This window comes from Saccopteryx bilineata, chromosome 3, assembly GCF_036850765.1.
Source record: "Saccopteryx bilineata isolate mSacBil1 chromosome 3, mSacBil1_pri_phased_curated, whole genome shotgun sequence".
Lineage (NCBI taxonomy): Eukaryota > Metazoa > Chordata > Mammalia > Chiroptera > Emballonuridae > Saccopteryx > Saccopteryx bilineata.
The window spans coordinates 117,815,940-117,829,837 of record NC_089492.1 but is presented as its reverse complement, the minus strand read 5'-3'; the positions used below and the strand labels follow the sequence as shown (position 1 = coordinate 117,829,837).

The 13,898-nt window shown below is 40.5% G+C and overlaps 1 protein-coding gene across 3 annotated transcripts in view; it reads left to right on the top strand.

The window, feature by feature from the left end:
* The first annotated feature begins 3,451 nt into the window (after positions 1-3,451).
* The window catches only part of XPO1 (exportin 1), a 50,597-nt gene continuing 40,150 nt past the window's right edge, over positions 3,452-13,898 (top strand). For 2 of the 3 annotated variants that reach the window (XM_066267208.1, XM_066267206.1), the window contains exons 1-3: positions 3,452-4,238; positions 7,097-7,228; positions 12,895-12,996. In XM_066267208.1, the coding sequence (XP_066123305.1) occupies positions 7,103-7,228; positions 12,895-12,996 (228 nt within the window). In that variant the 5' untranslated portion in view covers positions 3,452-4,238; positions 7,097-7,102. Of the gene's footprint in view, positions 4,239-4,727; positions 5,070-7,096; positions 7,229-12,894; positions 12,997-13,898 lie in introns of those variants that run through there. The other variant, XM_066267207.1, reaches the window with a different exon arrangement.

The window sequence follows — 13,898 nt, the reverse complement described above, 5'->3', positions numbered from 1 at the left end:
TGTCAGACCCGTGTTCTGAATTTGATTCTGATAATTCAGTGATCAAACATAATTATCTGCCCTGTTACTTCTTTTTGCACTTGTTAATAACAAGTTTATAATGAATACTCCATTTTGGCTAATCTAGGCAAGAAAAAGATGGGCTAAATATTTGCATTTGATTCACTATGGTCACACAGATGTGACCTCCTGAGGAATCTGATTTAAAGATGGAATGAAAGAAGTCAAAGAAAAGGACAGCAAACTGAGACTATTTGAATTTTAAAATCTATAAAGTGCTTTATGGATTCCAGCCCCTTCACAACCATTTGATCCTTACCCATATGAGACAGACATAGATGATATCAGCCTCGTTAGGTTATAGTCCTAGGGAAGCCAGGTCTCACTCCTAGTCAGTTTCTATTCCTATTGTCTGTCATCTAAAAAATCAGTGGCCTGGTCAAAGAGCTGAAAATGTGGAGGAAAAACCTTTTTAAAACACAAGACAGGCCTTAACCAGATAGCACAGTTGGTTAGAGCACTGTCCTGATATGCAAAGGTTGCTGGTTTGATCTCTGGTCAGAGCACATGCAGGAACAGATCAATGTTCCTGTCTCTCTCTCTCTCTCTCTCAAAAAAAAAAAAAAAATCAGTGAAATAAAAATAAAACACAGGACAGCCCTAGTTTTTCTGGTAATAGAATGTAAGTATTCCAAATGATCAGTATACAACATATACAACTGCTCACAAAAATTAGGGGATGTTTTGCCTGACCAGGTGATGGCAGTGGCTAAAGTATGGGACTGGGAAGCGGAGGACCCAGGTTCAAAACCCTGAGCTCGTGGGCTTGAGCGCGGGCTCATCTGGTTTGAGCAAGGCTCACCAGCTTGAGCCCAAGGTTGCTGGTTTGAACAAGGGGTCATTGGCTCTGCTGTAGCCCCCTGGTCAAGGCACATATGAGAAAGAAAACAATGGAAAACTAGGGTGCCGAAACAAAGAATAGATGCTTCTCATCTCCCTTCCTGTCTGTCTCTGACACACACACACACACACACACAATTAGGGGATATTTCAAAATGAGTATGAAGCTATAAAATATCCACTAATTTTTGAGCAGTATATTATATATTATGGTTTGTTATTATTTGGTTACGTAAACGAATTAAAATCTTAGGTCTGGAAATTATCCAATATAATTTTAGTAAATCTAGGCATTAATTAAGTTAATTAGGTTTTTCTTCATTGGAAGCTGAGAAAATTAGTTTTAAAAAAATACATATAGGCCCTGGCCAGTTGGCTCAGCGGTAGAGCGTCGGCCTGGCGTGCGGGGGACCCGGGTTCGATTCCCGGCCAGGGCACATAGGAGAAGCGCCCATTTGCTTCTCCACCCCCACCCCCTCCTTCCTCTCTGTCTTTCTCTTCCCCTCCCGCAGCCAAGGCTCCATTGGAGCAAAGATGGCCTGGGTGCTGGGGATGGCTTCTTGGCCTCTGCCCCAGGCGCTGGAGTGGCTCTAGTCGCGGCAGAGCGACGCCCCAGAGGGGCAGAGCATCGCCCCCTGGTGGGCAGAGCATCGCCCCTGGTGGGCGTGCTGGGTGGATCCCGGTGGGGCGCATGCGGGAGTCTGTCTGACTGTCTCTCCCCGTTTCCAGCTTCAGGAAAAAAAAAAAATACATATAGCCTGACCAGGCAGTGGCACAGTGGATAGAGCGTCGGACTGGGATGCAGAGGGCCCAGGTTCGAGACCCCAAGGTCACCAGCTTGAGCGCGGGCTCATCTGGTTTGAGCAAAAGCTCACCAGCTTGGACCCAAGGTCGCTAGCTCGAGCAAGGGGTTACTCGGTCTGCTGAAGGCCCGTGGTCAAGGCACATATGAGAAAGCAATCAATGAACAACTAAGGTGTCGCAACACTCAACAAAAAACTAATGATTGCTTTTCACCTCTCCGTTCCTGTCTGTCCCTGTCTATCCCTCTCTCTCACTGTCTCTGAAAAAATAAATAAAATAAAATACATATATTTAATTTTTAATTGCAATTTATTGGAATGACTGGTTAATAAAATATTTCAGGTGTACATTTTTATAATACATCATTTGTATATTGTATTATGTGTTCACACCAAGTCAAGTCTCCTTCCATCACCATTTATCCCTCTTTACCCACTTTTACCTGTCCCTACCTGAGGGAGTTATTAAGGGTGCTTTGGTGTTAGACATTGTTCCATTTGAGTGAAGATTTGCTGAAGAAAATAGTGATTTAATAAAGCACTTATCAACCTCTTGGTGGCACAATGGGCCCATAAAATTTGGGTGGGCTGCTTGCTGTTTCTTAAGCAAGTTAGTAAAGCCGATTTGGAGGACACTTGGGGACAAACTAGAGGCAACCATGTGAAAGGCCACGTGCGTGGAACTTTCAAAGAAAATACCATTTGGTGATGAAGTACATGGACAGCTATGCTGAAAAGAAAAACTCGGGCCAGATCATGGACACCTGGTGGGAAGCACTTGCTATGCATGCTTACCTAGCAAAAATACGTTATATTACACAGCGATTTCAGTGCTTTAGTTTTGGGGAACGGTTGGTTGTTGAAGTAGCTAAATTCCAGTCTGGGAAGACACTGAGTGAAAATTTTAAAATTTGCCCAAGAACTATTTTAGTATCTTTTCCAGGTATCCGAAACCACAAGACCCCAAGAACTAACGCCCCCTACACCTCACCGCAACTTCCTCCACGGTCACTCTCCCCCTCAACTCCCAGGCCCCAAATCCAGAGCTTTAAAACAGATTAGAGAGGTCTGGGGCCTACAGTTGGCTTAGGCATGTTCTTTTCGCTTTCCCACCTCCTCCCCGATAAAAAAAACAACTGGGTGTGCCCTCCCTTTTCGCAGAGCAGCCCCACTCGAGGGGCGGGTGTTCATCACCGCGGGCTCAGGCCCCGCAAGTTGGCGGGAGCTGCCGAGGGCGGGCCGCCGCGGGTCCGGGTAAGCCAAAAAGATGTTGCGCGCCGCACTCAAACTCGCGCCACCACCAGCTCACGAGCGGCTCCCCACCCTCTCCGTCACCAAAGGCGCCCAGCCAATGAGTGGGTCTGAAAGGCCAAGCCTGCAGGCTAAGCACTGGGAGGGGGAGAGGCGGGAGGGAAACGGGAAGTCGAGGGCGGGCTGTGTTTGATTGACAGCTGTTTGGACCAATCCTCCTTGCGGCTCCTCTTCGCTCTCTTCTCTGCTTGACTCAGCCCTTGTCCCTCCTCCTCCTCCTCCCCCCTCCCCCTTCTCGCTCTTTTTCGACCCGCCTCACTTCCCTTCCCCCACTCTGCGGGCAAATCGCTGCTAGAAAGAGGCGGGGGGCCGAAGCGGCGGGCTCGTGTGGAGACTTGAGGTAGGATTGACGGGCGAACTGGCCAATAAGGGGTTGGATGATGGCGCGGCTGTGGCTGCAACTGGCCAATAGGAGGCCGGGCTGGGGGCGGAGGCCCAGGTTCCAAACGCTCCGCGGCGCCATGGGCTGAAAACTCAACCGAGATGGAATCTCCCAGTCTGAACCGGTTTCAACCGGTTCCGAGTTTGAGGCACTAGGAGGAGGGGGAGAAGCGGCTGCAGCGGCCGCGGCAGGAGCAGCGGGAGCTACAGCATCAGCAAGAGCAACAGTAGCTACAGCCCCGGCGGTGGTGCCTGTTCCAGTCTTTGCTGCAGCAGTCCGTGCAACCATCCAGAGGGGGAGGGGGGAACCACCAGTCGCTGAGGAGCAGGAGAAGGGGGGAAAGTTTAGGCGAGCCGGGGTGGGGGGGGGCCAGCGCCGGAGCCGCGTGAGAGAGGGAGCCGTATTTTGGTAGGGGTAGTCGGACTGCAACTGGCAGCAGAGCGTCCCCCGACCGTGTGGACTCTACACCCCTACTCCTGCCGCTCCTGCTGCCGCCTGTAGCTGGAGGGTCCCCCTGGGGCTGAATCTTTGGGACTTGACCCCGTTCCCCTCCCCCCTTCCCTTACTCCCCAACCAGGCGGGAGCATTTATCCCTCATATTAATTCCCCTTTTTTTGGGGGGGGGCGGGTGTGTGTGTGTGTGTGTCGGGGTGAAGTGTCCGTGAATAGTAAATATTGTTGAGCTTTTTTTCCTTTTTTGCCCTTATCTTTTTTAAATTTCCTATTTTAAGGTGGGAAAACTGTGAAACCCACCTTGATTTCTCCCCCTTTTCCCCTTTCCCCACCTTCCCTTTCCCTAATCCCCCGACAAGGAAGAAAGAAGCAGTTGGTTTAATTTCTGGGTAAGTCGACTGTGTCTTCGGGGCCGGGGACCGGGAGGCGGCGCGGCCGGCCGGGCGGGAGGACGCCAGTGGGGCGCGGCGGGCTGCCGCGGGAAGCGAGCCGGGAGGCGGCGGCGGGCCCACAGCCGAGCCTGCGATTGAATGGAGCCGCTTCTGACACTGGGAGATGAAGGCGGGAGGCGACCGCGGGAGGAGAGCGCTTGCTAGGTCCTTCGCGTGTGCGGATGACGGTGGAGGAAAGCGAGGAGCGTGCTAGTGAAGCAGGGCCCCGGCCCAGGAGTGGAAAGGCTTCCCCAGACCCTTGGATTGGGGAGAAGTTGCGGCGATTTCAGGAACATCTCTGTAAATTATTAGGAGTGGAAGTTTCCAGAAATATTTAGTGCAGCAGCATTGAAACGTCCGCCTGCATCACGTGGTCGCTCGGTGGAGAGCTTGGGATCGGAGAAGGGAGGGGCTGCCGAGTCCCTGGTCCTACTGCAGGGAAATTCAAAAAAGATTTTTATTTTATTTTTTGCAGAGTAGGATTAGAAGTAGGAAAGGTTATTTAATTTTTCAAGGATCTGCAAATGGGGTTTCATGCTGTAGTTTTCCGCGGCTTGAGTGTGTTGTGATCTAATTTTTACTGCTGGTTTTGTATAGTGGATGATGCCCTGACTCTCCTTGATTCCGTTGCCTCTGAGTTTGGCTTGGGAGGGAGGAAGTGGTATAGTAGAGGAAGCTTTAAAGATTTGCCCACCGCGGACCTCCTCTGATCACGCAGAGGCCATGCTGCATTCAGAATGGGGCGGTGAACTTCGGCGTCTGGTTTTGCCTCCTCCGAGTATGGGCGGGGTGAGTGCGTGCTCCTGTATGCTATAGTTAGAAGTGCTGCACATCAGTTCGGGTGGGAAGCGAGGGGAGGGCGGGCCTTAGTGAGGTGTGTTTCGACTGAATGAAACGAGCACTTGCCCACACGCCTAATGTAGCAGTCTGTCGCCCTATAGCGACTTGTTTTTCATTTTTTATTTTCTAACCTACTATGTAGTTATCATTAACCAACGGTTATGCTTTTGTTGTTTTTGGATGGAAGCTGGCAGTAGGTAGCCTGCCTGTTGCGTTTGAAGTGGTGATGAAGGTATTTTCGTAGTTACTTGTAGAGGCACCACAGTGCTGGATAATTCCTTGTGCATGCTATCCAGTGAGTGGATTTTAGGATTGTTTCAAGGAAGAAAAAGCATTTTGTGGTTTCACCTCTCTGGCTATGGCTGTTATCTGCCTGGTGTGTATTGTAAGTGTGTGAAACTGCTGTTAGTGGAAAGAATGTTTTGGAAGCAATTTGATTTGGGGAACTAAGTGTGCTTGGCATTAACAGGAAAGCAGCCATTTCTGTACCATGTTCAAGAGTAGGTAAATTATTACTAGTTCTAAAGACGGCAAACTGAAATATTTAACAAAAGTGTCTATCAAGACCTGATATTTTGTAAGAATTTAGCTTAAAGAACTCAAGACAACGTATTTGACAATGAAAATTGTTAGTGTCACTTTTTTTGTTTTGGCTGTTAAATTATATTGTAATAGGTAGGGCTGAACAGGAAAGTTCATTCAATATTTAACCCCCTAAAAAGTCGAAAACTTGGTATGTGGCTCTTGGTACCTTGTGGACATTACTTAGCCTAAACTTTTGATTATTCTGATCTTTTAAAATTGGCGCTTGGAGGAAATTTACACATATATATGGAATATAATCCCTTTATATTAGTATTTAGGTGAAAGATCTTTTTTATTGTGTATGCCAAGTATTCTGTATTATAGACATTTTTGGTAACCACTATAAAAGATTTTGAAATCTCATCAGTTTTTTTGTCATTAATGGATCAAAAGACTTCCTAGGAATAAAGGAATAAAAATCCTTCAACTCAGTATCTTGATCTTTACATTATGTCTGACTTGACCAACTTATCTTTTGACACTTATTATATAAAACATTTTAGTTCATTGAAGTTGCTGCCATTAAGATCATCTTTAAATGCTACAAAATAGCCAGAAAAATATAACGCCTTTTTCGTATCAAGCTAGTTGTCCAAACATAAGTTGGCCACCTATTTCCTGATCCTGGAAGGTTTTTAAGAGGAGGAGAAGTGGAGATAACCATTGACCTTGTTGGGTCTAAGTAACAGTAAAACCAAGAGTTTCATGCCTGTCTTTCAAAGTGTCCTGAATCTTCAGTAATTGTATACAAACTTGTGAACTTCTTAATTTGGTAAGAGCTATCATGATCTCTCATTGTAAGGCATCTTGACCCAAAAATGTTAAGGAATACTGATAGAGCCAGTCAGACTTGAGTAGTACTAGCTTTGAAGAAGCAGCAGAGGGAAGATTTCTATAATACTAGGCAACAAAAATGGGGATGTGTGCCAGCATCTTGGAGGGGAATCCTCTTAAAAGGATAACATTGCATATGAACCAGTAGGTTTTAGCCAGCATTTTTGTGGTGAAGCACATTTTTCTGTTATGATAGCATTTGTTTTTATTTGGAAAATTGTTGGTAAGCTTTAAAGTTTTTACCTTGCTATTGAATACCTGGAAATTTGGAGGTGTAAAACAGGTTAGGAAAACTTTATGTAAATGTTAGTGGAGAACGTACAATTTTTATGGTGTCTAGAAAAGTTGAATGGACTCTAATAACTAATATGGTTATAGAGTAGCTAAATAACTTCAGCTTTTATTTGCTTTACTATTTCAGTTTTTAGGTGATATCTTTAAATACTCATTAAAATATTTATGTGAACATGGTTGAAGTAAAATAACTTGAGTAGAAAATTTTGACTGGAAATAACAAAGCTTCATAGGCACCTTAAATTTTTTTTCTTTACTTTCAGTAATCTATGCCAGCAATTATGACAATGTTAGCAGACCATGCAGCTCGTCAGCTGCTCGATTTCAGCCAAAAACTGGATATCAACCTTTTAGACAATGTGGTGAATTGCTTATACCATGGAGAAGGAACCCAGGTAAAGTAGTTGATCAAAACTTTTTAACATTATTGCAGTGTAACAGAGTTGTTGGATTTTTGAATAAAGTTTTAAATTACCACCTTTTTAAAAAGTATTCCATAGTTTTTATTACTTGATATGAGATATAAACTAACAAAATGTCTGGAGAAATACTAGATTATATTTTGACATAATATTTTTATACTTATTCTGTTATTCTTAAACATTAGCTCCATTTAATAAAAGAGTGCAATATATGTTTTGTAGATATTAAAGGTTGTATGTACCTTATATATATTTAAAACATTTGGAGTTAATATTCTTTTATCTGAAACATTTAAATGACAAGTACTTCACACATTGAAACTTGTTTTAAAACTTTAACAGTACTAAACATCTTTATGTTGTTTGAATTTTAGCACCTATAAAAGTGGTACTGTTAATGTAGGGAATTATCTTACATATAATCCGTTTTCCCCCCACATAATCTGTTTTTTATTTTTAACACCCAATAGAAAGATAGATGAGGCGAGTTTTTATGTGTGTGTTTCAAGAAACTGGACAATCTTGAAACTTCATCCTGTGAAAGTAATCTCAAGAGTTTTATATGAGTAAAAGTTTCTTTTCTGATGGATAAAAAAATCTTGTTAATACAAGAGAATTTTAAAGGAAAGGAGGTTGTGGAAGTTCTATGAGTGGACAGAAATATTTTGCAGTGATTTTGTAAGCTTGTTAGTCTAGTTTTATACTCCAAGGGGTTATTGATCAGAGTTCTTGTCTCCAAAAGTATCCCTGAAAAAGTTACTCCATCTGTATTTATCACACATGTCATGTAATTGTTTTTCTTGTGCCCTACATTCAACATGGGGCTTTAAGCTTCGTTTCACTTTAAAATATATGTATGTAAAGAAGCTGCTTTTGGGAGAAAGTATGAAAGTACGGTTGAAGTGCATGAAGTTAAAGTTGGGCTAACTTTAAATATATTAGAAGCACAGTCTGTAGCCATTAGGAAGATGAGCATTTAATTTTTTCATGTCATTCAGCTGCTACTGCTGTTTAATCTTTGTTGTTTTTTTAACTTGGTTTACAACATCAAAAAGTATTATGAATAAATGAATAGACCAGTGTTCTAGGCTTATAAGTAAGAATTAGTAATTTTTACCATGAAAAATATGTTGTAATACTGCTTTTAGTAATGTTTAACAGTAGTGAGTTTTAGTGATTTGTTTTAAATTTGACTTCTTAATAAACAATAGGTTTAGAAAAGTATAAATGTTTTCCATTTATAAGAGCAAAATTAACTTTCCCAAAAGTAAGGATTTTACATTTAGATCTCATGTGACAAATCAGTTGCGGAAAGATAATCAGTAAACTGATACTTGTTATACATAAGGAGGCTGAGGTTTAGAGCTTAAAGTCAGTAAAGAAACCCTTTTATTTATTTATTTATTATTCATTAGAGAGGGCGGGGGAGGAGCAAGAAGCATCAACTCCCATATGTGCCTTGACCAGGCAAACCCAGGGTTTTGAACCAGCAAGAAACCCTTTTCTAAAACCATGTCTAAACTTCTAGTTCACTCTATTTTACTTAACCACCTTTCTGGAGGACTTATATTCAGTGAAAGGGGAAAAGATGTAGTGGGAAACATGTTTTTTAGTGTTAGTTGTCCCTAATTTTATCCCAATAAATTTTCTAGTCATTGCTCTAAAGCAGTAGTAGTCAACCTGGTCCCTACTGCCCACTAGTGGGCATTCCAGCTTTCATGGTGGGCGGTAGCTGAGCAGCCAAAGTATAAATAAAAAGATAGATTTAACTATAGTAAGTTGTTTTATAAAGATTTATTCTGCCAAACAGCGAAAATCCGACATAAGGTACTTGGTAAGTAATTATTATACGCTTTAACTTGCTGTAACTCTGCTTTATAAATTTTATAAAGTAAAGTTACTTCCCTACTTTATAAACCACCATTACTGTAGAACCAGTGGGAAGTTAGAAAATTTTACTAACAGATACAAAAGTGGGCAGTAGGTATAAAAAGGTTGACTACCCCTGCTCTAGAGTCTTGTCTTCAAACTTGTTACCTACCTTGCAAGAGATAAGAGATTGGAGGATTTGTTATAATGAGGTTTGTAAAGCACCTGTTATACTGCCGAATACTTAGAAGGAACTCTGGTTAAAGAATACTTGGGAATATGAAGATTTAGCATATCTGATGTAAAGCCATTATTTGAAAATACGGTATATATTTTTTTTCTTAATCTCATAAAATATGTGCTAAAAATGGCAACTAGAAATAATGCTAATTAAACAAATTCAACTGTAGATAGTTTAACTCAGGGGTCCCCAAACTGCGGCCCCCTGAGGCCGTTTATCCGCCCGCACTTCCGGAAGGGCGCCTCTTTCATTGGTGATCAGTGGCGGGTGCATCCTGTGCTCCTGGAGTACTGTGTGTGGTGGCGTCGCTCATGTACAGCACTACTTCTGGTGACACGGGACGCACACGTCAGGGCTCCAGAAGCACGTTATATCACTTGTTACGGCTAGCAGTGACAAATATGGAACGGGACATTGACCATCTCAGCCAAAAGCAAGCCGATAGTTCCCATTGAAATACTGGTCAGTTTGTTGATTTAAATTTACTTGTTCTTTATTTTAAATATTGTATTTGGTCTCGTTTTTTTACTTTAAAATATGTGCAGTGTGCATAGGGATTTGTTCATAGTTTTTTTTATAGTCCAGCCCTCCAATGGTCTGAGGGACAGTAAACTAGCCCCCCTGTGTAAAAAGTTTGGGGACCCCTGGCTTAACTTTTAATAAGGGATGGCATAACTTTGGAGGAGAAGAAATTATTAGAAGGGTGGCTTTTTAAATCTTTAGAAAGAACTGTTCCCTAGATGGGTTGAGTATTATAGGATATTTAGCACTGTAACATTAGGACTACTTTTTATTAAAAAACATTTTTCTATTTTTAGCCAAGTAGGCAGCCAGGGGGAAAAGATATGGAAGAGTTGGGTATTTCCTTCAATATCGTGTTAAGTGTCTTGAGATCTCTTGATATTGCTTAGCAACTAGAATACTTTCACCATTCAGTTAGTAATAACAGGGAGATGCCAGGTTTTCATGTTCTTTAGCTCTTTTGTGTCTTTTTAACCTCTGGAATTTTAAGTTAATAAAAGATATATAAGTATAGTGGGATTAGGACACAAATACTAGAATTAACTTTGGAGAGTAAAATTACAACTATAAGAACAAATAAAGGGAAACATGTTATGCAGAGATTGAAATGAATGGTGACCTTACCCAGGTGGTGTTGTGGTGGATAAGAGTGTAGACCAGGGACACTGAGGACCCAGGTTTGAAACCCCGTGGTCACTGACCTGGAGCATGGGATGGATAATAGACATGACACCATGGTTTGCTGGCTTTAGTAAGGGGTCATTGGGTGAGCTGGAGGCCCTCCCCACCAAGGCAAATATGCGAAAGCCATCAGTGAACAGCTAAGGTGTCGCTACTCTGAGTTGATGCTTCTCATCTCTTTCCCTTCCAATCTGTCTGTCCCTCTTTATCCTTCCCTCTCTCTTGCTCAGGGGCGCTCTCTTGTATTCGCTTAAAAAAAGAAAGAAATGAATGGTGATAGTATGGGAAGTATTCACTTCTATGTAGAATGCTCATTACTTCAAAAGAGCTGACAGTAGTATCTTGACCAAATAACTTTTCCTAGACAGGTTTAAAAAAAGCACCAAGTTAAAGATTACAAGGCATCTGTATCAAGAGATGGTTAAAATAAGAAAGCTTCTCTTGCCTGGCCTGTGGTGGGTCATTGACCTGAAATGTTGAGGTCACCCGTTCCAGACCCCCAGCTTGCCTGGTCAAGACAGGTTAGAAGCAACTATGAGTTGATGCTTCCTGCAGTTCCCGCCTCCCTGCTTTTCTCTCTCTTTCCTGTCTCTAAAAGGTCAATAAATAAAATATTTTTTAAAATAAAAAAAACCTCCAAAAACAATGCTTTGGCCTGACCTGTGATGGCGCAGTGGATAAAGCGTCAACCTGGAACACTGAGGTTGCCAGTTCGAAACCCTGGGCTTCCTGGTCAAGGCACATAGGGGAGTTGATGCTTCCTGCTCCTCTCCCCTTCTCTCTCTCTCTCTCTCTCTCTCTCTTTCTCCTCTTTCTAGAAATGAATAAATAAAATCTAAAAAATATATATATATTAAAAAAAATTTAAAAAAAACTGCTTTGTTGTCCCCTCCCTACTTGTGACTCTTGTTTTCTAATCATAGATTGAAACCCTTGATCAAGTAAATTAGTCTTATAGAAGGATAATTGACAAATTTAAAAACCATCAAACTTTTGGCTGATAGCATTTGATAGAAATAGGTAAAATAATTTGGGAGGATCCAGCTGAGCTACAAACAGCCTTTAAAAGGTACAAAGATTAAACTGCTGGTTGGGAGGGCATTAATAGGATTAACAGACTTGGATCATATATGGAAAAATATAATGGTTTTAAAAAGTAGATAGTGTCAACATGGCTAGATCTTTAAAACTGTCCATTGCAATCATACCTCAGTAAAGCTGAGGGGGGGAGATTATTTCAGATGGAAAGATCAAATTGCAGAAGAATTTCTATATATTGTAATATACTATTTATATAAAATTTAGTAGCTATACAACTATTTTTTATGAAATTCATACACATGCTCTAAAAGTGTGGAAAGGCATGGACAAAATTCATGAAAGTGATTAAAGAAGGAATAAAGAATGGAAATGAGAAATTGATAAAAGGTGACTTCTGTAAGTTTTAGATCTTTTAGTTTATAAAAAAACATTCTAGATAATGGTTACATAGCTTTAATATTATTTCTTGGTTTGCAGTTTTAAAACTCTAAAAAGGAAAAAATTTTAAATAAGCTATACTTTAATATAAACTCAGAACATTCAGAGAATGGAAAAAAGTAAATTTAAGACCATAAAAGTTTTGCAGGTCTTACTGTTCTATATGTATAACTTAAACATAGTTTATACTTCCTGTGTATTACATTTTTATAGATTAATTTTGTTAGAGATATCTTGGTGACTCTTGTAAAGCAGAGTTTATATACTATTATACAATTTCTCAAAGTAGGTAAATTTTTCTATGTTGCTTTTGGTTGATTATAAATGCTGTGAACTTACTTATGTCAGAATAGACCTTTGTTAGCATTGGTTGACTGTAAGTTCAATTTTGAGAATACCAAATAAAGCAAATTACCCCAAAAAAGCTTTTTTGTTCCAAAGGAATAAATATTCCTATTTTTAAAGATTATATTTATTGATTTTACAAAGAGTGGGGTGGAGCGAGAAGTTATCAATTCGCAACTTCACTTCAGTTGTTCAAGGATTGCTTGTTGTAATGTTCCTTGACTGGGTTAGCCGTCCAGGGTTTTGAACCGGCAACTGCACTCAACATTCCAAGTTGTTGTTTTATCCACTGTGCCACCACAATAAGCCTGGCTATATTCCCATTTTTAATTGAAGTTTAAGAGTGATAATGAACATGTTTTTATATCTGTAAAGACTATTTCTTGAGTGTTTCTGAAAGTTGGTAGAATCAGTGTCTTACTAGGATTTATACCTTGCTTAATGCCATTTTAATATGATTTAAAAGAAAAAGTGAGTTTAAAGTTCTTTTGTAATATTTTAGCAAAGAATGGCTCAAGAAGTACTGACACATTTAAAGGAACATCCTGATGCATGGACAAGAGTCGACACAATTTTGGAATTTTCACAGAATATGAACACGAAAGTAAGCAAGTGGTGGTTTTAAAATCCATTTATTTCTTTTCTTCCAGTCATATACTTTGAGGAAGGTATCTCGTTTTTAGTATGGGCATTATCTCAAATCATTTAATATTGTTAACTTACTTCAAAATTTAGTAACATACAATTCTTGCACAGAGTCCTAAGAATTACGAAGCTTTGTGATTGGGACTAGTATGCAAGGTGGCGTTTTTTGTGTTTGTTTTTTGGGGGTGGGGTTTGTTTTGTTTTTCTTTTTAGAATATGTGTACAGATCGAAGTAGAATAAATTCTGAACTTTATTCAGAGATGAAACATCAGGAATTATTCTGGGCAAGTAATCAATATAATAAAGGTTAGGCACCTCCAAAACCAAGTTGTATGGACAGCGTAAAACCCTACTGTGTGTTACCAATGCTTTTAATGGGACAGCACTCAGTTTTTATTTGCAATTGAAAATGTTATAATTTGGGAACTTTTTTCTTAAGTTTGAACAGAAGAGTTGATCAAAATGTGTTTTGACTGTTTTAGGCTTAATGATTCACACTTCTCTTTAAACTGCCTTAACGTAGTAAAATACTGTGCATGGCATTCTGTTTAATATACACAAGGTTTCCATTTGGTATACATTGTGTTAAAACAGAAAATAGCCGTGTTCACATGTTTCTGAAATCAGACCGTGTTAATTAACAGTTTTAAAATATTAGTTTTGACATCTTGTAAATTTTAGGGCAAAAATACAGTTCAGAACTTCCTCAAAGTGCTAACCTTAAGTAACATAACAGTGTTTGCCTGTTTGCTTGCCTGGTAAATTTTGCTTTTTATACTGACAGACATTACTAATGTTTAAGTTGATTTATCAACAGTATTTTTAAAAACTCAAATTTGTCTTGTGAAAAATGAGATGAT